Below are 26,292 nucleotides of genomic sequence, written 5' to 3'. Positions count from 1 at the left end.
ATTCATTTATCATATCATATGCTGGGGAACTCTTGCCACATTACTTTTGCCCAAATATTTTAGCAAAGTGTTTTCTTTATTTTAAATTTGCCAAAGCCATAGATTACTGTGAAAGCTCATATTTGAAAAATTACATGTTTTGTATATATGTAGATAATCTCCATTCAAGATTAACCATGTTGGATAGGAAGCAAAATGAGGTTGAAAATATCCCAATATGCAAGCATTACAATGTCTGGAGTTTACACTAGATTGAGAGTAGTAAATTATAATAAAGATTAAACTGGTACATGTACATGTAAATTGAAAGCACTTCTCTAGGATCTACATCACCAGTTGTGAATGGAATCTAGAACATGCACTGCAACAGTGTGCTGAATGAATATTTATGACAGTGGGTTGATTGTATATTTATGACAGTGGGTTGAATGTATCTTTATGATGGTGTGTTTAATGTATATTTATGACAGATGTCTCTGTTTTATCTAGGTTGTGAAGCTGATGAAGATTGCCAAGCACACCCCAGTGACGGCAGCCATTGGAGATGGTGCTAATGATGTCAGCATGATTCAGGAGGCCCATGTCGGATTAGGTATTGTATGATTCAGGAGGCCCATATAGGATTAGGTATTGTACATGTACCTCTGTTACAATTCATAGAGGAGTCATGAAAATGAGTAATATTCACTTTGATTCAATTTTGGCCAAATTTTATAAACACACTTTGTTACTTTTAAGTCCCATGTTTTCAATTCTGGCATAAAGTAGCATTTGATTGAAATATAAAATAAATACAGTCAGACTTCAATTTTTGAGTAAAGCATGACTATTATAAAACACTGAATTAGCTAAGAGTTCAAGATATTGAAGTTCAGATTTCTATTTGATAAGGTCTTGATGGCCGATTAACTATGACATACCCCATTATTCAACAAATCATTGTTTTAAGCACTTAATATAATAAAAATCTTAAATTTTATGAAGCTTTACAAAAAAAAATGTTTATGAAAAAAGTTGTGTCGAAATTTGTGAATAATTAAAAAATTTCACTATAATTGCTAACTCTACTTCTGTTTCTAGGAATCATGGGAAAAGAAGGAAGACAGGCTGTTCGTAACAGCGACTATGCATTTGCCAAGTTCCGGTTTCTACAACGACTTCTTCTCGTCCATGGCCATTATTTTTACTACCGACTTGCAACTCTAGTCCAATATTTCTTTTATAAAGTAAGCTAGCTCTCATTCCGGTTAATTTACCTTTATGCATCATCAAGCCAATATGAAGCATTCAGATCTTTTTTTAAATTTTCATGTTACAAATTAGACAACTACTGTGGAATCATCATTGTCTGTGGGGGACAAATGTTCGTGGATTTCTTGGTTCACCCTCTCCTGAACTTTCATGAATTTACATCCTTCTGAATAAATATCTTATTGGCTCCTAAGATAATTTACCATTTTTATGTATAATTATTTTTTTTTTTGTAGAATGTAGCCTTTATCACCATGCAGTTATTCTTTGCTTTTTATTCATCATTTTCACAACAGGTTGGTTCTGAGTAATTATGTCATGATTTTTTTTTTTTTTTGGATATAAAAAATTAAATGCAATTCTGATCTTGGAGAGCATTTCAGTTGAGGTGTATTTTCACAATTTTAGAGTTTCTCATTGATTGCATCTGACATTGTTTTATTATAAGACTAGTACATGTACATGTAGTAATATATTTATATTTTTGATTTTTTTTAATTTCACAGTCCCTGCTGGCGAGTTTTCATCTCATGTTTTATAACATCACCATGACTTCACTGCCAATCTTCATCTACAGCCTGTTTGAGCAGCACATATCACAACGAGATCTCATTGAAAAACCTCACTTATACAAGTAAGCTCAAAGATTTAAAAAACCCACTCACACAAGTGTAAGCTCAATGACTGGAAAAACTCACACAAGTAATAACTCAAAGATTTAAAAAAAAAAAACTCAACTGTACAAGTAATTTCAAAGATTTAAAAAACCAACTCATACAAGTATAAGTTCAAAGACTGGAAAAACTTGTACAAGTAAAGCTTAAAGAAAAAATCTCTCTATACAAGTAGGCTCAACAATAAAAATTACACTTGTACAAGTAAGGCTCAAAGAATAAAAAAAAAATCATGTATACAAATACTGTAGATTTCTTATTTTTCGTGGGTACTTATTATTGCGAAATGGCACTTTAACGTCAAATTGCGAGAACAATCATTTGTGAGTGACCAGTCGATGAAGAGTTTGAAAGTTTCCCATGATTTTATAGAAAGTGTAAATAATTCTGTACTGTAGTTCAAATAATTCTGCACTGTAGTTCAACTTCAGTCTTTAATATTAACATTCTTTAACGGGACTGAACTCTTTAATGTTATGATTTTTGTTTCATTTCAGAGAAATTACAAAAAATAGAATGTTAAACAAGAGAAATTTCCTTAAATGGAATGCATTAGGTTTGTATATTGAAAAATCCAATTCTTATTTGCTAAATAAATCATTTTCTTGATTTAAAGGTCCAACACTGTATTTCAGGTAATAATTTCTTTCATTTTTTTTAAAAATTAAGTCAGAACTTACAGAACTAGTGAAAAGAAAGCAAAGTACAAACACATTTAAACTCTGAATAATTTTACAAAGAGTGTTTTTTTCTTCTTCAATTTCTACAGTGTAAAATCAGAAGGTAAAAATCTGACACTGAGATCCCTTCATTTAGTAACTGAAATCCAATTCTTCATTGATGTCAGATTCATGTATAAATTTTCCTGTACCTATAATCACAACATTTTAACTGGATGATTTGGAAAGTAAACTTGCACAAAATGTGAAAGTGTTCCTGCAAGAAAATATTCAAAACAGAAATCTAGTAACATGAGTGTGCCTAACATTTATTTTGATCTATAGTTCAAATAACTTACACCAGACCAATGCATGTTTCTATTTGATTTAAAAAAAATCTCATTTGCCCTTCTTTAGACTTTTTCACACATTTCTCCATTTTGGATGTAGACACATATTATTAACCTTATTTTGATCACATTTTTGGTCTGCCACAAATCACATAAAAACCCTATGGCTCGTGTATTGTTAACTTCCCATCATTTTTTAAAAGACCTGTTATGCATAAAAAGTATATAATAATCCTTAATTTACATAATGTGGAAGTCTTTAGAAAATGAAGTCTATGTTACCAATCAGGTAGATAAGAGGTATTGCAATTAATTTGAAAGGCTATTCAAACTCTAAATATAGATTTAAATAGTAATTTTATTACCAGATTTGCATGATTCCTTTTTTTCATGAATTCATGCAGTAGCTACATGTATATAAGATTTTACGTTGCTTGTTCATATTTTTGTTTTTCATTATGAAAAGTTATTGGTATAGGTTTAAAAATCAGATAGAGAAATTTTGTTACACTTACTATCAGCTATTTTGATTTCCTTTGTAGGATTATGGCATGTTTTTGTGTTTTTCTTTGGTGTTGTGTTTTTGTTTGGAAGCGATGTTCCATTGTGGCCAAATGGACAGGTAGGAAATATTTACTAGTCATTAGAAAACAATTAATGCAAGGATACTTACGCAACTAGTGAAGGAAAATGGGGAGAAAATCTAGTTGTTTGATTGTTACTTTAGTTCATTTGAAGTTGAAATAAGCTTATGCTACAGTGTTTGTCCAATGACTGGCATTCAAGTTTTAGTTTGGTGGCAGCTGGTATTTTCTAATAAGGTACATTATGTAACTCATAGCCCAACCTGAACCAGACTTGCATACATTTATATTCTAGGCACATTTTTATTCCAAGATTTAATCTTAAAACATTTTATTGGATAATGAATTTGGGACCTCATATGGATTTTGTAAGAATTTCAGTGAAGGAAATAAATCTGGTTAAAGTTTAATTACTACCAGAGATTTTGGATATTGTATCATTATAAAGATGTAATTAAAATATTTTATGAAATGATGTTGTATTTGTTGCAGGAAAACAGTTTTTTTTTTTTATATATATTTCCAATTCGACATAAGTATTGATGTTGTTCTAATATAAGACTGTTTTGTTTTGCAGATGATGGGTATTTGGAGTTTTGGCACAATAGCTTACACAGTCTGTGTTATTACAGTTAATCTAAAGGTATGAAATTAATGAAACCCTGATAATTTAGAAAAATGAACTTTATAAATCAGTATTTATTGAAGGTAAACAGAAATAGGGTTCATAGAAAAAATCGTAGGTCAGAACAGTGGCTTGAAGATAGATTTTGGCTGAAGTTTTTTAGCTCATTAAATGAAAACTGCATTTTGGCCGAGTAGGATCATTCATGATGGAGGGTTTAACTTTATAACTGTTTAAACTCGCAACAAGGTTGGGGGGGGTGGCTATAGTAATGCACTTTTGTGTGTGTGTGTTGGAGGATGGAGTTGGTGGGGTTGGGGGGGGGGGTGCATAATGGAAGTAGTAACATATTGGGATTGATGTGCTATTTTACGAGGGGATGCTTTGCTCTGCGGTGCCCTTTTTTTTTTAATCTTTAATCTATGGATATTTAATAAAAGTACAAAGAAGTTTAAGGAAAAAAAGTAGTAAATATTTAGTTTTTGAAAAAAGGAAAAGATTTGTGAAATTATAAATGAAATTAGAGTAAACAGAGTATAAATTTATTATTACAAATACATATTAATTGCTTTTATGTGTATTTTACAGTTGTGTTTAGAGACCTATTTCTGGCCTCTTCCTATGTTCATGGCTTATGTCATAACAGGTGTTGGCAACGTCAGCATGACTCTTGTCTACACAATGATTTTCTGGCCGTAAGTATTCACTAAGTTCTGCCTTAAATTTGTTTTAGTTACCATTCTCTTTCACTGAAAGATACAGCATACTGCTGATAAAGAATTGATCAATTTGCAATATTTGATGCCTGAAATTAGACTTATTTTCAGTTTTGAGGGTTTCTAAATGAATATTAGATCTTACTTTTTGAATTACAAGTACAGTATAACAATAACACATAACATGTCCAGAGAAAAAAATGTTGGAAGAATGTATAACTGCTCCATGCAAACATGCTTATTTTATCACATGCAGACCCCTGATACAAACCCTGCAGGATTATTATAAAGTGTACACCACTAGTCTCGGATGTGGGACAGTGTGGTTCTGTATAGTGGTGCTAGCAGTCATAGCTCTCTTTCCTGACATCATTATTCGAGTGGCTCGAGACACAGGCCAAAAGATCTCAGAGTCTACCAAGAGAAGGGTAGGTGAATATTGTATATGGCACTCCTATATTTGTTATTTGTAGTTGCTAGAGTGATATGTTATTGCATGGCACATAAATGTATATGGTATTTTTTTGGTAACATTCATTGTTATACCGGTAATTGATGGAAGAAAGATAGGAGTTGGTAATTGTATTGACAGTGAAACAAGGTTAAAGAGAATCTTCAGGAAAATTAAGCAAAATATTTCATAGCTTGTAGACTTAATGAAAAAAAATTGTTTCCTTACAAGCAGGTACTGTATTTCATAAGAGCATTTTCACTACAAAAATGTTTCTATGTACATCTATTTCACGTTGTAAGTTAAAAATTGAAGTTATCAAAAAAGTAAAAAAATTATATGTGTATTTCTGGGTAATATTTTACTAAACTAAAAAAAAAAAATCATGGATCTCTTTCTTACAGAAGATGTTCAATGTATGTTATCTAAGTTTGGATTAAAAAAAAAATTTGTAAGTTTTTTTTCGATAATTTGACCCTGTCACTTTCGCCTGATTGCGGTACATTGTAACAGTTAATTTTATGGCTGAGCATGACTTTTCCACAATACTAGTCACTTGAGGGAGTTTATTGTTCAAGGGCATTACTTCTAAGTTATAACCTGTGATGTTAATTGCATCTTTTAAGATTGATATATAATAATTCATCTATAATAGTATGATTACACTTTTAATGAATACATATTGGAAAACTAGCTATGACAGATGATCATAGAGAAGATTTTCTGTCATTATACCCATTGATTTTCCAGAGTATATCTACACGTACAACTGTATATATTTCTACATGTAATATTTACTCACACAACTTTTGGAATACTCTTTTTCTACCATGTATGTGTGTTTGTGTCTACCATGTATGTGTGTTTGTGTGTACACTATGTATATTCTCTACTAAAACCATAATATACATGCAACCACTCTGAAACTTGAAGAAGCCAACACCTCTATTTTTTATTTGGTACCCTACTTGTTCTTTTTTTTAAATCGAAACCCTTCCAAGTGGTTCATGTCTGTTTTGAATATATATGTAATACAGTTGAACTTCGTCATCTTGAACACTGATATCTTGAATACCAGGGATATGTTGAAGTGAGTTGGAAGTCCCAACCACTTCTTAAGTTTATGTTTTTACCATTGTTAACTTGAATCTTCAGGTTTCTCGAAGTTAAATCTTTATCCTGTCAAGTTTGAGATAACAAGGTTTGACTGTAATTAAATGTTAGTTTATTTCAATAAGCAAAGCAGAAGGCGGAGAACAAATCACACCATATGAAAAATAATTCAGATTAATTAATGGGACTCTTCATACAAAAAAAAAATAAATAAATAAAAAAAATAAAGAATGCTGGAAAATTAGTGATTTCACTGTAAATTGTAGACATACAAGACCTAATTTACTAGATTTAGACTGATGGAAATATGGGGCATATTAACACCTAAGAATTAATACAGTAAACTCTAACCCTAATACCCAAGTAAACTAGATCCAAGGAGCCTAAGTATGGTAAATTATAGAGGCAATGTGAGTAACATTATTTTGGTGGTAACTAATTGAAGGGTCTTGTATATAGTGCACCATTCATTTTCAATTTGACAGTATATGCATCTTGTGAAAGTTTTTAGACCTTTTCTATACGGATTGTAAAGAATTTGATCATTTTAAGATAAGATAACCTGATCAGTATACATGAAAGCTTGACTGAAAATTTAAAGGTAAATAAATCCTATTTCCAGACCACCCTTGATTCTTAAAAGTTCCAATGTGAGTGTCTGACTATCGCATAGAGCTTATACAGCAAGAGTTAGGCTTGAAATTCCATTTGACAGAAAAAATTAGATATAAATCACATTATCCTACATTTATAAAGCATCTACTAATATATATATATATATATATATATATATATATATATATATATATATATATATATATATATATATATATATATATATATATATACACCTTCCATTTACATTGGGCAATTATATCAAATTTGTGGATAGTTACCTAGGCAAATTCAAGTTTAACATCTTGTTGTATCGACTCTCTTCGACAAGGAGTAGTTAATTGCAGTGAATACATTACAATGTATGTTTCCTCCACTGCTTCATATTTACCAGCACTCCATGCAGCACATTTTCTTATTAACAGACAGAAATTAAGGTCATATCATAAACTTATTCCCCTTGACTTGGTAGGCGTTTTAGGCTGTCATTCGTATTTTTGTTAAATAGTTTTGTACCTGTAGTTGGTTGGTGGAATATGCTCCAAGAATACTTAAAAGAATTTAATATGCAAATGTATGTGAATTGATATTTCCCACCTTCTGACTGAGTTGAAATTGAAATATCTGTAGATGCATGAACACCAATATATTGTTTTGCAGCAATTTTTTTCATAATGTACAAATTAAGTAAATTCTTTGGAGGGTATTTAGTTAAACATTTTAACTTTCTATGTTATGGTTAATTGCTAGTCCCTTCCCCTTCTCTCCCTTGCCCATGAAACGCTAGACAATTTAATAAGTTTGGGGTTAAAATAGGTCCAATTACAAATTAGTTTGGGAGAGACAATGGCAGCAATCTAACTCAGGCTAGCATTGTGGCCCATGGGCCTGTTCTGTTTATGAAAAAAATCATTTGATTTCACTCTCATCAGTCTGAACATGAAGGGTTGTGCCAGTAGCATCAGCAATGTTAATCCTGCAAAATAAGTATACATGAATGTTCTGGAATCAAAGAATCTTATCATTAAACAAGCTTTATGGAATAAAGCAATTATTTGAAAGTTATAAAAGTTCAATTTAGATAAAGACACGTATCAATGTTATAAATGTCACGTATGCATTACAGTGGAAATGTTCATGGTTCATGTGTTTACCTTTCATCTTTGGTAAAAGAGTAAGTGTGGCATTATTTACCAGTTACAGTCTATTTATAGCCTATTCAGATAAGCTTATAATTATGGCACATACTAAACAAAAGCCATGCAAGTCACCAAAAATGTGAAATTCACTGTACAGACTGGCCTGTGCTTTTTGCAAACATTTTGGAAAAAGAAATTTTATTGTCTGAGCAAAAATACAGAATGCATATTGATAAATTGTCATAATCACCAAAGCTATATTGCTTTAAACCTGCTTGTTCTGTATAATATTTATATATAAATGAAAAGGTAGCAGTACTTTCAGTACTGAGCAGCATTGTGTGATTCATGTTTGATATTGAATTATTCAAGGAATATTATACATAAAGCCCAATTATATAATTTTTATAATATATATATATATATATATATATATATATATATATATATATATATATATATATATATATATATATATATATAAGCACATTTTTACAACAACTCTTAAACTAACGTAACTGCCCTAAGTGAAAAAATATTAATATAGAAAGCACAAAGAAATTCACTTTTATAAGGATACCCACTTCCGCCCCAGCCCGGAGTTCAACCCCGGGCTGGGGCAGAAGTGGGTATCCTTATAAAAGTGAATTTCTTTGTGCTTTCTATATATATATATATATATATATATATATATATATATATATATATATATATATATATATATATACATGTATATATATTTACATGTACAACTATTCATCCAGAGGCTGAAACTTTTTTCACATTTTAATTGAATTTTTTTTTAGAACCCCCCCCCCCCAAAAAAAAATACAAGCTGTATAACATTTCAGACAAATTGAACTTTGCATAACATTTTTAATGTCCTTCAGAAGATTTTTCTCTGTTGGGATTCAAAATGGCTGCATTTTGGAAAATCTAATTATCATAAATATAATTATTTGTACAATCTATATATTAAATAAAATTAAGCTTTTCAAAAATTCTTTTAGCAAAATTTAAATTTTTATATGTTTCTGAACACAATTAACTTATTCAGTTAGGATTCTGAATGACATGATCATCCCAGAGAAGCTCACTGAGTGGGTCTCATACACAGTTGATGAAAGCTCAGTTGAAATGCATATTGATGGGTAGTTTCTGTAGTTGTTCAGTTTTTTGAAAGTTTTTATGTTCAGTCTAAATCACAAAATACTGAATACTGCAAAATATTCCAATTCATTTATAGTTTTAAATTGTATTGCAATAAAATGGAATAGATCCCCACTCCCCAAATTTGAATGGAATTCAAGTGGCAAAATTTTGACCTGCAAAAATTACTCATTTTACAGTACATTACTAACAAACTGGGCAACCGTGCATGTAATTAACTTTTAGCCATGAGAATTTTTTATGATTTGCTACAGAAATGCTGCAAAAGGGGGGGGGGGAATTTTTAGTTTAGCTTGCAGAAATGAATAGTTAACTTTTTTTTTTAAATATCAAGACATTGTATACAAAAGATAGTCAGGTAGTGAATAGCTACAATTAAACAGACAATGCAAGGATTTAAGGAGGGGGATCTAGGAATTTGGGAGATGTGGGTTGCCTACAGAGAGAGAAAACCTCTTAAATTGCACAACTGTTTCTTTTATCGCTGTTCTTATTGATTTAGTCTATGCTACATTTACTTGTATTTAACTAGAGTTATATGTTAACACACAAAGAATGGAGCTATGATAGAGAAAGTGCTAGTGTACTAATCCAAGGAAAAATAGTGGTGTATCAATTTTACTTCGCTGCATAAATGCCTTTCCCAATCATAAGTTCAAAACTGCTACATGTATTGATAAGAAAATTTCAGTTTTTTTTTTTTCATGGTGGAGGAACAATTTTTGGTCTGTCCATGTGATATAATATCTAGTTAAAAGTTTTAATTGCTCTCTTAATTACACTGACTTAGACTATCAGTTGAAAAAGTTAATTTGTTTCAGATTTTAGGCTTGACCATTTCATGTTACTTATTGTGCCTAGACCAATGACTAATTCATGTTAGCTTAAATGCCTCAAGGCAAGAAACTCCAACACTTCTTTCAGTCCTCTGCTATTGAAACAATTCTTTTTTTAAAGACTTTTTTCTAGGACAGCTGCAATTAGAAAACATATTTTGTTGCAATTCCATGTAGACCTTGCTGATTAAAACAATAAATAATTTATTTAATGCATAGGCATACAATTGTATGTGTTTGTATTTGGAGGATTATGTTTTATCAGATAATGCTTTAAATGTCACTTTTATTACCTGTGTATGCTGCATTTTTTTCACGAAACATATACCTGTAACCATTATGAGAGTAGATTGCTGAGATGCCTTATTGTTATTGGAATGTTTCATAAACTGCCTTTCCTATGGTTTTTTTTTTAATCACAGAGAAGATGTATTGAACAAATAAACTGGATTGCAATTGATAAATTATAAGTACTGGTTATAAAAAAAGTGCAACATACCTTAAGTTTACCTGGAATTTGTCCTAACACTGTGAGTATTGTGCAATTAAATTGTAGAGCCTGCCAGCGAATAAGCTTAGTGTCTCTTTCTCTAAGCGTTCGGGAAAACTGACTCTGTCACAGGTGGAGTTAGCTGAGGATTTTTAGGTATACTTCTGCATTGTGTTGTCATAATTTGGACTAATTGTGGGTAGGCAAATCACAGCACCTTGTATAATGCCACGTGTGCTTTGTTAATGTAGCTTTAGATGTTTTCTACACAAACTAATTGTTTCATATACTTAAAGCTCTTAGGATTTCTTGATATTGATTTCTAGAGTTAAAATACATCCTTATTCTTTCATCCCATGCCTAATTTTTCAAACAAGTATACAAATTCCACCCTTTTACATCCAAAGTCATTAATTTTATTATATACTTACTGACTTTTAGGATTGGGTTTCTGAATTTGATGACATTGATTCTTTATTTGACCTTAACCTCACCTTTTGATCTTTATTTAATTATATTTCAGTAGATGTAAAATATCCAGAATGCATTTATGCATGAACGATATATATTCATTCTACCCAATTTTAACAATATTAAAAAGTTGATGGTTATGACCTTTTTTTTTGACGAAGTCATATTGTACATATGTTCAATTTCTGTAACAGAAAGAAACCTGCATATTGATTTGATTGATAGGAACCAATACTTGAAACAGAGAAAAAAAATTGCCGCAGCAATCTTACACTTTTTTGGGTGTGATGCAGCCATTTCTTTAGTATAAGGCATCTTTTGGAGTGATTTATGGACATTTTTTAAAAGTAAATAACAGTTATTTTGTGCAGGTTTTTACAAACACAAAATGATATATGGTATGTTGAAACAATAATGACTGTGCAATCGTGATTTGAAAGGAATGAAACCATAGAATAACACACATCTCATATTACAGCATCCATTGTATCTCTGTAGATTGTTTTATTTTACTAGGAGATTTGACATTTTTGTCTGTAGACTGTAATTTTTTTGTACCTACATTTTCTATTATTTAAGTTGTGTGCTTTTTTGACACGCCATGTTTTATCAAAATTAAATTACATCAGAATATTTCTTTTTACACGGCTTGCATATACAGACAGCTATGATAGGTAAGTCTTGGCATCACGTTTATGTAAATTGTTGCATGTCTTTGTTTTAGAAGACTTAAGGACTGCTAAAACAATGACATTAATTTGTTTTTTTTTCTTTATTTTAAGTTGTGAGAAATATATAAAAGTTTTTAAAAAATACAAACAAATTTGGAAGAAGTTTGAAAGTGTTGAAGTGAAAGATTTTTGTCATATATGTGGCGGTTTAGACATTTATTATAGAATGAATAGTATGTTTTTGCTATGTAAAAAGAGAAAAACCAATGGCATTGCATGTTGATGACATAGAATTAAAAGTAACATTATTAATTAGGTGTTCAAAAGAAATCTTAAAATTAATTGAATTAGAATTAAAAGCATTAGATTTAAGGGTTAAAGCAGTTTACTAGTAATTTATTACTAAGGTTTTATTTCAACGTAGAAAAATATTGTGAAAGTAAGATTATAAGTATTTAAGTAGATGTTAACCAATATGTTACTAATCATTAAAAAAAAAAAACAAAAAACAGCGCACTGCATTCTTTATGTAATGAAGCCTGGTCTGATGGTATAATTGCTCATCTCACTAATGATACAGTATTGCAGCATTTTGCATGAAAAAGGTGGCAGCATAAATTGTAGCCTCTTAACATTCAATTAATCACAGAGTGTGAACATTATATTTTTAGCTCAACTGAGCCAAAGGCTCAAGTGAGCTTTTCTAATCAAAGGGTGTCCGGCATTTGTCTGTGTATTGTCTGTCATGTGTTGTCTGTAAACGTTTCACATTTTAGACTTCTCAAGAAATACTTGGCCAATTTCAACAAAACTTTCCACAAAGAATCCTTGGCTTGGGTGAACATGGTTTAAGTTTATTCAAATGAAGGACCACACCCTCTTTTCAAGGGGAGATTAAGAATAATTGAAAATTAAATGGTATCTTTTGAAAATCTTCTCAAGAACAACATGGTCAGATAAGATGAAACTTCTGTGAAAACTTCATTTCATAGTGTAGATTTAAGTTTGTTCAAATCATGACCCCTGGGGGTAGGTTGGGGCCACAATGGGCAGTCAAAGTTTTACATACATGTAGGAATACATATGTATTACTATAACATAGGAATACATATGATAAATCTTTACAAATCTACTACTCAAGAACAGAAAAGGCATAATTATAGTCATTTTTATATGGAAGCATTCATAAGGTAGTTTAGATTCAAATTTGTTCAAGTCACAACCCCTGGGGATAGGGTGGGACCACAAATGGTGATCAAACTTTTACTTTGGAATTTATAGGAAAAATCTTTAAAAATCTTCTTAAGAACAGCAAAGCCATGAGAAGTCATATTAATATGGAAGCATCCTCAGGTAGTGTAGATTCAAGTTTGTTCATTGACAAGTCATGATCCCCTGGGATAGGGTCACACCACAATATGTAATCAAATTTTTACATAGAAATATATAGGGGAAAAGATCAGCTGATGAAGAATAGTAGCCTGTGACTGAGGTGAGTGTTGTGGCCTACAGGCCTCTTGTTTTGATTTTCACCACAAGTAAGTTAAAGTTAACAGTTATTATACCTCTGTGAGGAAAAAATATACAATTATTATACTGTATTTCTGGGTAAATTCTTGTCCATTTTTTTTTTTTGCTGTTTATGTTGTAGGGAGGATTTCAAACCTGAAAATAATTTAAAAAAAAAATCATTTGCTAATCAAAAAATGTTCAAATCTGTATAAATGATACCTCTTGTGTGATATGTAAGTGTGTGAGATATAATTTCTTACTTTTCTTTTTATTTAAGGTCCACTCTGAGTCTTCGGTACCTTTACAACCCCTTTCCTCTCACTGCACACAGAAGTTCATCACAGACCATGTAGCTGACAATGGGTCACCTGTTATAAAAGCTCGCTCAATTACAAAGACACGTCTATGATTCGTAAATTACTGTGCATTTCATACATTATACTGTAAAGTGGTGCTGAATTGAAGACAATTACACAATGTGTGTCAATCTCTATTTTCATGAAAGTACTTATATTTATTTTGTAAAATCAATGTTATACACTGTCAAAGTGCCATTAATGATTTTTTTTCCCCATATACCAAATGTAAGCATGTCTCTTCAGGGCTATTTTTGTACTGGTGTTATACAATTATACATTCAAAAAACACATTTTCTACACACAATGTATATTATTCATATTTGAAATATTGTTTAATTTGAATTTGTGTCATCTTTTATGTTATGATTAGCTTTAGATGCAATCTGTCCTAGGGATATTTGAAGCTATATATGGCGTATCTGAGCTAAAAAATAAAAACACGAGATTGAGTGTAGATAAACATGATATATGTTTTTTACGTTCAAATTAAATTTCACCGATTTTGAAGTTGAATAACCTCATGTTTTCACAGTCAAATTGACTTTAAACTGTGTCTATTATTTAATTGCGGAGTCGGTAAACAAATTGGTTATTGTTTTAAATTTCTAATATCTTTGAAATGTGATTGATTTAGATTGTTTAATTTACAGGAAAGTCCTATCTTTATATAAAGTAATAAAACAAATAGAAAAATTTTTAAAATTTTAATTAGTCTGAACTTATAAAAAATATGTCACATATGACTTTAAATTAACTTTTTAAAGTGGTCAGTGGTATGTGGCAGAAAAAAAAAATTAACAACACCTTGAAAAACTTGAGCTTAAAGAACTGCTATATTATTTCTCATAAATATTAAGTTTTTTTTTTTAAGTCAATTAAAAATGTAGCGCATTGACAAGACAGATTTTGGGACTGTTTGAGAAACACAGCTTTTAGGAATGATTTGACTTTTTACAATCAAACAAAGCATGAGGTTTGGTTGTTCTCTCAGCAAAAATCTCAGCATTATTCTATTGTAACATTGAACTCTATTTCTGAAGTATTAATTACTAAATTTATGATAAAGTGTACTTGACTGCATGTGTTGAATATTTTATTAGAGTGTCTTAATGTTTAAATATTTGATTGTGTTTTCTTTATTACAAATTTTGTTTTCTTTATTCATGAAAACCAGGACATGGATATATTTTAATGTGATGAGTGTATATCATGTTGTGTTAATGAATTCTTTGCTGTAAGATTTTGAAATCTTATATTTAATCATATCTTATCAAATCTTAATTGTGGTCTGTGATATATCTAAATAATTGTGATCTATTAAAAGCGTTACATGTACTTAGGATATAACATGTACAATTTAAAAGTTGTAAAGATTGAATAATTTTTTAGTTTTTCAAAAAACGAGAACTTTTCCCCTTTAATTGTTAAAATAAGCTAATTTTCAATTTTTGAAGAATTGTTGCCTAAAATAGGTCATGCTTTAGACATCTTAAAGCAGTATTTTTGCCTAAACATAAGTCATTGTAAATTTTTTTTACATGCCTTTGTATGCAGCTATGTGTGCAATCAAGTCCCATTGTTGTTTATAAAGATTCTAAGAGACATGTAACTCATATCATGTGTAAATACTTTATCATTATTGCTATAAATGCACAAAAAAGTTGCATCATTATCAGTTAAAGAGTGAAATCAGTGTTAAATTCAATCAGAAGTCTTTTGAAATGTGTATTTGAATTGTACACTTTCTAGATAAAATCAGTACACAGAATTATGGAAATTAATTTCTTTCTTTCTTGAATGAATTTGATGGATGCTTTTTGATTGTGTCTTTGCAAGGTCTATTTAACTATATTGATGGATTTATTTTGTTTGTAATTTTTACTTCAAGAAATGTGGAAATTAAAATGTACATTTGTATTACAGGACTAATATTAAGTTTGTAGCTGACACTTACCAAATTTAATTTATGGTAATTATCTATATAATTTTAGATGAATGTTTAAAACCTTTGAGAATAGGGAAAGATTATTTTGCATTCTTTTAATTAATGATTTGAGAATAATTACAATGTATAAACTAATTAACATTTATAAAATAATACAATTAATATACATGTACATGTATAAAGGTGTATTCCGTGGTATTTTTGTTGTCGACACAGATTGTTTTTTAAGGAGTAGATATAAACTAATCAGTTGCATTAGGTATTTGATTTTATTCATACATTCAAATTATTTTCCCTTATTTTCCATATGCTTTGTGAATGACTCTGTTATCTTCATGGCCATGCAGCCTTTTTTCATGTTTTTGTACTTCCAAAGACTGAAAGTGCTATAAAAACTTGTATACAAGTGAATCTTATGCAGTTTTATTTCATTCAAGATTACAAAATATCTTTGTCTTATCACTCAAGATGTTTATCTTTAAATGTCTTCAAAATTTATATTTTTGAAATGTACTATAAATAAAACAAAATCATTGTACTTGAAGTTCATATTTTTTGTGCTGGTCCATGCAGAATCAAAAGAGCTTATGATTTGATGATGGTTAGGTTGCTCACGCATTTCATTATCTCTCTTGTCTAACTACCAGGGTAGTAGAGTACATGCTTTTCAGGAACATTTTAGGGGGATTTTTAAAATAAAATTTAGATGCTGGTGTAGACCGTTTTTCCTCAAAATGTTCAAAACCAAGTCGTAAAACTTCACACTTTGATAAAAAATTGATTGTAGGATAACTAGAATGGATTCAAGATAGCCTATACCTCTATTGGGAGAAGGGGGGGTGGGGGGTCACTGAACAGTTTTGAGGGTAGGGAAGTGCCACTGAGATATTATATCCAACCCTTTTATATATTTCAAATTAACCTATTCAAATATTATGAAAGTTGTATACTGAGTTTGTTAATGTAGCAATATGAGTACATGGTACATGTACTAGTATTTAAAATCTGTATTGAAAGTGTATTGACAGATAGTGTTAATTAAACTAGTCACCTGTGCCAACAAGATTCTCTCTCTGTCTGTCTGTGCCTGTCTGTCTGTCTGTCTCTCTCTCTCTCGGAACAGGTTTTTATACTATATATATGCTTTTAAAATTTTAGGGTAACTAGTTCTTGGTTAACAGTAAGTAATGATAATGGGTCACATGTTCAACAGAGATTCGCCTTATTTTTATAATCAAACTGTAGCAAGACTTTTCTCCCTAAAAGTAGGCTGGGGGAGGGGGCCCTCCACTTGCACTTGTACTACCGGCCTGTATGAAAGGCGTTATATCCAAAAATGGAAAGGCGTTATTTTATGTTAATAAATATACGAACGATTGAATCAAAGCCATCTTTATTTATGTAATATATAGAGGATATTCAATGTTTTGTAGATGAATATGGAATTTATTTCACGAGTGGGACAGGATTTTTTTATATTTTCACGAGTGCGAAGCACGAGTGAAAATATCATAAAATCCTGTCACACGAGTGAAATTAATTCCATGTTCATCTACAAAACATTGAATTTTCTGTTTATTACATTTTTTTTGATTTTCCCTTTGCCTCTGTCTTTTCTTAACACAGTGTCATAAGCTTGACGTCATAGTTGAGCGGTTGAGACGTCATAGGTTAGCAGTTGTGAGATTGAAAACATTGCATAGCATAGATTTTAGCAACATATTTGGAGAGAAATTTGCAGTTTTATCTCTATCAAGATGGTTAGTTACTATCTATCTTTATGACAGACCAGAAATTATTTTTTTTTTCCTACTTTGATATCCTTTCACACTGCGAGAGAATATCATTTTGGTATTCTTTCACACTGTGAGAGAATATCACTTTTATTCAATAAATAAATCACAGTATTTCACTGTTGAAAATGTAATAATAAAAAGTATTTTCTATATTCCTGCATATCTCGCAGACAACTGTTTGCATGCGTATTATATTACGAGAAGTCAAAAAAATCCAGGATATAGGCAGAAGCAGTTTTTGTCAAATTTGAAAATATTTTTCTCTCCTCTTGGAAAAAAGCAGGAAACTATTTGCATGGGTATAATGAGCAATTAGCCTTCAACCAAATTTGTGAAATTCATGACTCTTGGTAGAGAAGGACCAAGTTGGTTTAACATTTAAAATATATTACTCATTTAAATATCTTTTTTCCTGGAAATCTAATTACAATCTGTTTAAATTATTTTTTGAGAAATTAGCCCTATATTTAATATTCATGTCCCGAGGATAAGATTTCAGCCCCCGGGGTGGGCTAAGTTAGTCATGTACTGAAAATAAAAGGCGTAATTTAGGAATGACTCTAATTCTTGGCCAAATTATTCGAGTATAACCTGGTTTGGGTCAGTTTACGCTTTATAATCCGCGAAGCGGATTATAAAACAGCGTAAACTGACCCAAACCAGGTTATACTCGAATAATTTGGCCAAGAATTAGAGTCATTCCTTATAATTTAATTTTAAAATCATTAAATAACTATGGGTGTAAAATTTCGTTACTTTTTATTAGTTCAAATTTGCCGCTCAATAATACAACCATAGTAACGGAAGTAACGGAAGTGATGGGAATCGAGGGGAGGTAAAAACTGATACATAGGCATAGCAGCCATGTTGTTTGGTTACATGTGGTAAGATCGAATTATTGTTTGAAATTAAGGGTACATTTATTAAATCTGGAATCCCGAGGACTGGAAATGAGAGGATTGTATGGATACAGATAATTCAGCTGGTTGTCAGGGGGGGGGTGTGTCCCCATACCAAACCAGGTTATACAGAAATAATTTGTGTTCCTTTTTGGATATTAACCAATCAGAGGCTAGTATACAAACAAAATTAAATTATTAAGTAATAACGCCTTTTGGAAAGGCGTAATAACGCTCTTTTTCGCCTTTTTTTCGCGTTATTATGCCTTTTCAAAAGGCATTATAACGCCTTTTTTCGCCTTTTCGAAAGGCGTTATAAAGCCTTTTAAAAATTTTTTTCTCCATAGATTGATTTTTATAGGCTTTCGTAGATAATTGTATATTGCTACACACAAAAGGGAAGTTGACGATAGAAATGGAAGTTATTACGCTTATCATAAAGTTTAATGTCAATTTTCCATCAATGTCTTTCTCTATTAAAATATCCAAATAAGAAGCAGATGTGTCAGATTCCGTGGTACTTTATTTCGAGTTCAATGGGGTATATCGAATCCACAGGTGCTTTAGGACAGGACCCCCCCCCCCCCTCCGATATAGACCCCCGGACCGTTTCGACTTTCAATGTTACACGTATTTGTGATAATTTCCTACCATCAATTCAAAAATTCACCGAAAATATAAAAATTACTACCCACTCAACACAAATTGTAGATTTACGTATAGAGTGGCTAGAATTTTTTTTTTTGAAAATATTTGTTTAAGGTTAATTTTCGAGTTGATGGTATGGATTTTATCGCAATTATGACATTGAAAGATAATATATGAGAAAAAAGTCCGTTACTCTTTATTTCGAGTTCAATTTGATATATCGAATCCACGTATGAATGAAAATGAATATCATTAATTGATAGAATGTCGTCCATACATGCATATCATAATCTAAATGTCGAATTGAAGGCCACAGTAAGAAACTTCTTTTCATGTAGAAGTTTTTAAATAAATTCCGCTTTACAAGAATTTTCAAATGAGGGTCTCTCATGGTATGCATGCGCGAAGAATGTTGGCAGCTTTGAAAAATAAAAGAAAAAAAATGAATATCTTGCAATTATTAAATATATTTTTTCATATGAATTTGACTGGAATTAATGTTAAAATGTGTAATAATGAATGCGGAAAAACACACACTGAGAAATACCAAGGTAAAGGAAAAATAAATCGGTGAACACTCTCAAGACAACCGTCGTTTTCTGTCCAGTCAAAGGTTTTTTGTTAATTTACAATTTTTTATCAATCTATAATTAAAATCAATATATTATATAAACAATATTCACAAAATATTTATATGTAAGTAATTTACAATTAGAATTACATTGTGACCACACAATTAATGATGGAAACATTTGTTATTCCACTTATGTCAATTACTCCCTGTCCTTTCACTTCTACTGAAAGGACCACGCAAAAAATTGAAAGCTCATTACAATTATCATATACTAGATAGGAAGACGAGTTTCCAAATTCAATTTATTCGATACAATATATATTTTTATGGTCACAGCATTGAATGTTTGAACGACCACATAATATTGCAAACACATCCAAAAAATGATAAATGTACATGTACAGTGTATGATGATATATAACTAATTAATAATAAAGAAAGTACTATATATAAAGGGCAGATACATATAGCAATTAGAAAGAAGACTTCATATCCACTTGAGGAGGGAAATACAGTGTCTTCATTAGGGTGAATTCAGTTCCTCATAGGGGGGTGGGAGGTTCCATACCCACTAAACAACAAGAAAGAAAGAATCCTATTCAGAAATTATATAAAAAACAAAACAAAACACTTTAAACGCTAAAAAAAACCCAGTTTCGTTGGGAGGAGGTTGAACATTTTTCAAGAGCCTGGGGAAGGGGGGGGGGGGCAGTTGAATGCTCTCTCATGATCAGACAGTTTTCCTTCATAAAGATGTGTACATGACTCTGCATGCTGACCAACTTACGAGGGGTCCAAGATTCCTAACTGTGGTCCAAGGTCCAAAACCCCCTTATCTTCTATTTGAGTTGCGAAAATATTTTTTGCTTTAAAATAAGACACATTTTACAAAGAACGAATTTTGCAGTGTTATCTGATGAAACTTTCATAGTTATGTGTCTCAGCACTTGACATTTGTCAGGTTGCTCTCACATAGAATTTATAACTTCGTTGTTTTCCTTATCTAAACTCTTTGCTTCGAAAATCTGTTTCCTTTTCTTCCCTTTTTTGGGGAGGGTCGTTTTGTGTCATTTTTTTTGGCATATCAAAAAAAAAAAAAAAAAAAAAAAAAAAAAGAATAATAGTGAAAGTTCATGTATATTGAAAAAGAATGACTTGAAGTTGAACAGATTTAATATTTGATAAAGACGAAAAAGCTTTTGACTTGAATTCTGGAGGGAAAAAATGTTAATATAAAACGCAAGGTAAGCATTAAAAATACATTTTTTTGTTAAAAGTACATTTCTATGTACACTGGGGGGCTTTTCCCACACCTGCCTAACAGTTCAGGTTTATAAGATGCCATAAAAATCAGTCAAGCATACCAGTGTTTATTTATTGGTGTTATTCAAAATGGCATCCAGAGAAAAACAGGTAAGTAGAATCAGACACTTGATTGTCTTGAATAATGAAGCTCTGTTATTTATGTCTCTACAAGACTCGTCTTGCAGAGAACTCAAATTGACAATCTTTATCTCAAAGATTCCATTTCAGTAGTACGTATGCCAATATTTTAGTACTGGATAAGTCGGGAGTTGTGAGACCCCATCACCTGATCCGTGAACTGATTAGAGAGTCACGGATCTTATTTTCTTCTAAAATCTCAATTTTTAAAATGATTTTTGAATAAATACATTCAACGAAGCTTAAGTTTAACAGAAAAAATTGTAGTTATATATTGTTTTCCAGTGGATGCATGAATAAGAAGTTAGCGGACGACCATTTGATTCTGAGGGGTGGGATGGGGGCGGACTGGCAAAATATTTCCAGTCAGAATATTTATTTTATGCTAGTAAAAGACAGATTATTTATTTTCAAGATGATCAAGGACAGATTATTTATAAAAAGAAAAAGTTTGACAAGGGAAAAAAGGGGAAAAACGCCAAAACTCTATTTCGTGGGGGAAGGGGGGGGGGTGGTACATGTACTACTGAAGGACAATTAATTTATTTCAACATTTTTGAGGAAAGATTATTTCCAATATCTGCCAGCCCCTCCCCTCAGAATCAAATGATCGCCGTCCCCTTAACTGGCAAAAACGCCATGTGTCAAAATAAAATATATTTTCATAAATAGGTCTCGTACACTTTATGCCTCTTATTGTGACCCCAACTTGTCACTTGGTTACATATATTTATGTTTGTTTCTACTTGACTTCAGGATATCGATTAATTTTGATGAATTGTAGATTTTGCAAAAAAAAAAAAAAAAAAAAAAAAAAAAAAATACTTTGGTACATTTATTTATAAAAGAAATCATTTACATATATATAATTTATGTATTTCAATATTTGAATGAAATGCTAGGTCATTTCATTTTTATGTAGCACAATTATCTATATATCTAGATGAGTAAAACATAATCAAGATGCTTTAAATATTTAAAGTGATAGTTAGTCTGTCAATTCGTTCGACGAGGGTTATCTTTTTTTCTTAGCTTCAATATTTTTTCATTTATAAGATGAACGTCCACTATTCTTCCAATTTTCTCTTAACTCAAAATCTGATCGTAGACGTTTTAAAAATGTATATGGTCATGAGGCCGTCCTTAAAAAAATGTTTTTTTTTAACCTCCATGAAACGATATTTTTTTCTTTTTTCTTTTTATTCCTGAATTTTCTCATCCCGTCAAAATATATGTTGAAATTTTCTAGGGAAAAAAAAAAACAACAAATTTTCCACCTACTGCATGACGTAATTTTTTTTACCCTGAGTCGGGAGAGGACAAACAAACATTATTTTAAAGATGACCTGAATTGAGCATATTGGAATCTTGAGGTATATTATAAGGATGTTTGTGTCGTACTTGAGATTCCAAGTAAACCATTTTTCTTGTTTGGATGAACAACTTATCTTTCTCCAACCCCGTTTTAATAAGGTTTTACACAATTTCACACTTCTTTTGTCCATTCTCCATCTTCATCACCCTTCACACCTCTTCTCCCTTTCCGCTTCCGAGTATCCTATCTACGGCCGAACATTCAATCCCTTTCCTGTTTGTCTTCCTATCCCTTGAATGAATTTAGAACCCCCTTCTATTTTGTTCATATCTCAAAATAGTCTTTGCAACTCTTATGGTCGGCATGTGCACAAATTCTGAATCTACAAAGAGGTTATGGAAAGAATTTATAGACATATACTTTTCTACGGTAACTTTTTTAAGCACAAAAAAAATTTCTGACCCTCTTCACGTATTTGGGATTGTTTTTGTATGAAATCGGTCTAGTGAAGCCCTACTATTTTTCATCAAATTAAAAAAAAAAATAAAATTCTTAGATATTTCCTTTAAAAAATTTTTATCCCCTATTGTGACCAACCCTCCCCCTGGGGGCCAATATTTGAACAAACTTGAACTACCCAAAATTCTTGTTATATCACAATTCATGACCATGAAAAAGACTTAAATATTTTTAAACTATATATTCCCTATTCCGGACCAACCCTACCACCGGGCACCATGATTTCGGTACACTGAATCTGCACTCCCAGAGGATGCTTACAAATTATTAATATTACTAATCATGGTTCTGCTGTTCTTGAGAAGACCATTTTGTCCTGTAAATTTCCAAGTGAAACTTCTATCCCCTTAATTGTGGTCCCATCACATCCCCGGGAGCCAGGGTTTGAAGAAAAAAAACTTGAATCTCCTCAGAATCATGGATTTAAAATGTTGAAAAAATATATTCCCATTTAAAACTTTTACCCCCAATTGTGGTCCAAACCTTACCCCTGGGGCCAGGATTTGAACAAAAATGAATCTGCACTACCTGGGGATGATTGCATATTAGTGTTCTTTACTGACGATTGTCGTGAAGGTCTTAAGGGGGGATTCTTGTCTGGTTTCTGACTAGATGAAATATTCAAAGTATATAAGCTTATACAGGGGCTGACAAATAGATTTTTTAAGTACTTTCTCATGGGCGAGTACATGGTCAAAATTCACTTGCCCTACCTGAATTTTTACTTGCCCCACCATAAACCATGAAAATAGGAAGACAAAAAATGATTATTATAAGTGCTCATTTCCACTTAAAACGAAGACTTGTTATTTTTTTTTCATGAAAAAGTCACTTGCCCTCGGGAAAGTGGTTGATAAAAATTCACTTGCCCATCCCCAAAATTCACTAGTCCCGCGCGTCGGTCAATGGGATTTGTCAGCCCCTGATTATATGTCTTATATATTTAGATGTAAGGGAATTTAAATTATCATATTTTTCTTCCCTCATCATAATTGTAGAACTTTAAATATAAATGGTAAACCGAGTTTGAAATCTAGCAAGGACTATATTTTTGGCTGAACGGCGGCGTATGAAAATATCTCCTTTTTGCTTTTCAAAATTACTACAGAACCATGATTTTTGTTTCAATTTTTAAACAATCAAAGACTTTTATAAGAAAATTTCAAATGTAAGTAAAATTAATAATAATTGACTGAAGTTTTGAAATATATCAAATAAATATGATTTTCCAAACAAACTACAATTTTGTTAGCTTTTAAAAGCTTCCAATCTAAATACAGATTTGAGCAAAAAATCTATAAAAAGTGTGTTTTTTTCTCTCTTAGTAAACGGTCAAAACTTTTTGTTTTTGTATCAATTTGTATCTTTATATGACTACTTTACCATATGTGAAAATAAGAAAAATTTAAATATACGAAGCAAATAAAAATAACTAATATATCCTAAAAATCTAGGAAAAACAGAGGAAATTCGGATTAGCAAATATCTATTTTAGTTAAATTATTTATGTCAATTAGGTACTATCATCTAATAGACCCTATATGGTAATACCTTTTTATGCAAAAAGAAAAACCTTTAATCTTTTGAAATAGAAGTAGGCATGGCATGATTGGTAACAGTATTTTTTTATTCTTAAAGTCAAGGAAAAAGATAATGACATTGAGCTGACCTTGCTTTTAAAATAAAACGGTCAAATTTAATCTAATTGATACTATCACTTAATGATAATGTCTTCTTGAATCTATGAAAATTTCATTAATTTTTAAATACAAGAAATATGAGAAGAATCATTCCTTAAGTATGTTAGACTTTAATCCCCTATTGTGTCCCGATCTTACCCCTGGGGGTTATATGTAAAAAAAGCAATTTTTTAGTGAAGTACATGTATATAAAGAAATTGAATTGAACAGAATTTAATATTTATAGACAAAATAAAGGTTTTGAATTGAATTCTGGAGGGAAAATTGTTAATATAAAACGTAAGGTAGCATTAAAATACTTTTTTTGGTTAAAAGTACATTTTTATGTACACCTGCTTTATAGTTCATATGCCATAAAAATCAGTCAAGCATACCAGTGTTTATTTATTGGTGTTATTCAAAATGGCATCCAGAGATAAAAAGGTAAGTAGAATCAGAGACTTGAATAATGCAGCTCTGTTATTTATGTCTCTACTTGACGAAATGTAAACTATCATATGCATAACTACTCAACCATTCTTAATCCACGAAATCTAATCGCCAGAGACCCATAGTTTTTCCACAAACCACGAAAATTTGACCTCATGAAAATATGTGAATTTACAGTAAACCGTTTTTCTTGTTTGGATGAACATTTTTTCTTTCTCCAACCCCTTTTACGCAATCGAACACTTCTTCATCACCCTTCAATCCTCTTCTCCCTTTCCGCTCTCAATTGTCCTATCTGTGGCCCAACATTAAATCTCTGTCCCGTTTGGCTTCGTATCCTTTGAATTAATTTAGATTTAACTGTATACATTTTCATTTAGTTTTTGCAGTTCCTGTTCTAGGGGCTTCTGGAAAGATGTAAAGAACTTCTTTCTATTTTGTTCATTTCTCAGAAAGATTTTTGACTGTTTTCTTATTTTGTAGGTTCCAGAAGTGGTAGTAGAGGACGAATTTGAGAGCCCGGATAAACCTCTGACGAAATCTGAACGTGTTCTCTTTGGAATTCTTGTGTTCTTTATGTACAGTATTTTCATCGTGGCAGTGAGCCTTACAGCACATTACAACCAATAAGCAACGTCATTGTTTCTGGACGAAAAAACCCCCAAAATTACTGATTATGGTGGAGGCTATTTTGATGCTAAATGGAAGAAATGGGAAATAATTATAAATAATTATCCGACAATATTAACATTCAGAATAGAACTTGAACAACTATAACATTTTTGTACATAGGCACAATTTTTATTCATTTGTGAAATAAAACTTATTTATACAGATATAGGTGTTTGTTGTGTTGAGTACATGAAATAACAAATTCTTTTAACAGAACCCTGTTTGTCTAGTAGAATGATAGAACATTTTGAATCACATCACATAAAATTGCATACGGATTTAACAGTGATGAATCCTTAGCAAAAATTACTATTTTAATAGTTAACTATAGTAAAAAATTTGATACTTTGATTTACTAAATTTTCTTAAAATTTAAATTGTCTTAAATTGGATAACAGTGATGTAAAATTTGTAAATAATGTGTGAAGATACAAATAATAATTCTATTTAATAAAAATATGTGCATGTATGAATTGAAGAACAAAAAATATAACACTCTAAAATCCATAGTAAAAATAATTTGATTAACTATAGTAAAAAAAAAAAACTTTTTAAAACTATATTAAATATAGTAAACTATAGTTAACTATAGTATTTTTATTGTTGGGGATGTACGGAAATGTTATAACCCTGAAGATGAAATTTATGTTCAGATGGAAGAACAAG

At 30.9% G+C, this 26,292-nt stretch overlaps 1 protein-coding gene and 1 long non-coding RNA gene across 9 annotated transcripts in view; both read left to right on the top strand.

Annotated features, from left to right (window-relative positions):
* The window catches only part of LOC133202718 (phospholipid-transporting ATPase IF-like), a 40,332-nt gene extending 25,217 nt beyond the window's left edge, over positions 1–15,115 (top strand). For 2 of the 8 annotated variants that reach the window (XM_061338582.1, XM_061338583.1), the window contains exons 20-30: positions 490–592; positions 1,081–1,226; positions 1,488–1,547; positions 1,758–1,885; positions 2,423–2,481; positions 3,477–3,556; positions 4,096–4,161; positions 4,732–4,838; positions 5,116–5,287; positions 8,165–8,212; positions 13,605–15,115. In XM_061338582.1, the coding sequence (XP_061194566.1) occupies positions 490–592; positions 1,081–1,226; positions 1,488–1,547; positions 1,758–1,885; positions 2,423–2,481; positions 3,477–3,556; positions 4,096–4,161; positions 4,732–4,838; positions 5,116–5,287; positions 8,165–8,212; positions 13,605–13,736 (1,101 nt within the window). In that variant the 3' untranslated portion in view covers positions 13,737–15,115. Of the gene's footprint in view, positions 1–489; positions 593–1,080; positions 1,227–1,487; positions 1,548–1,757; positions 1,886–2,422; positions 2,482–3,476; positions 3,557–4,095; positions 4,162–4,731; positions 4,839–5,115; positions 5,288–5,714; positions 5,765–8,164; positions 8,213–10,739; positions 11,097–11,805; positions 11,819–13,604 lie in introns of those variants that run through there. The other 6 variants (XM_061338585.1, XM_061338589.1, XM_061338584.1 and 3 more) reach the window with 6 other exon arrangements.
* A 5,762-nt stretch (positions 15,116–20,877) lies between these two features.
* LOC133202695 (uncharacterized) lies at positions 20,878–25,790 on the top strand. The gene is made up of 2 exons (XR_009723279.1): positions 20,878–20,961; positions 25,438–25,790. It is a non-coding gene; the product is annotated as an uncharacterized LOC133202695 (long non-coding RNA).
* The last annotated feature ends 502 nt before the right edge of the window (positions 25,791–26,292 follow it).

The sequence above is a fragment of the Saccostrea echinata genome, unplaced genomic scaffold (assembly GCF_033153115.1).
Source record: "Saccostrea echinata isolate AGI-Se365-2 ecotype Australia unplaced genomic scaffold, CSIRO_AGI_Sech_v1 ptg000047l, whole genome shotgun sequence".
Taxonomy (NCBI): Eukaryota; Metazoa; Mollusca; class Bivalvia; order Ostreida; family Ostreidae; genus Saccostrea; species Saccostrea echinata.
Note: the sequence above shows the minus strand (reverse complement) of the source record. Positions and strands in the feature narration are given on the sequence as shown.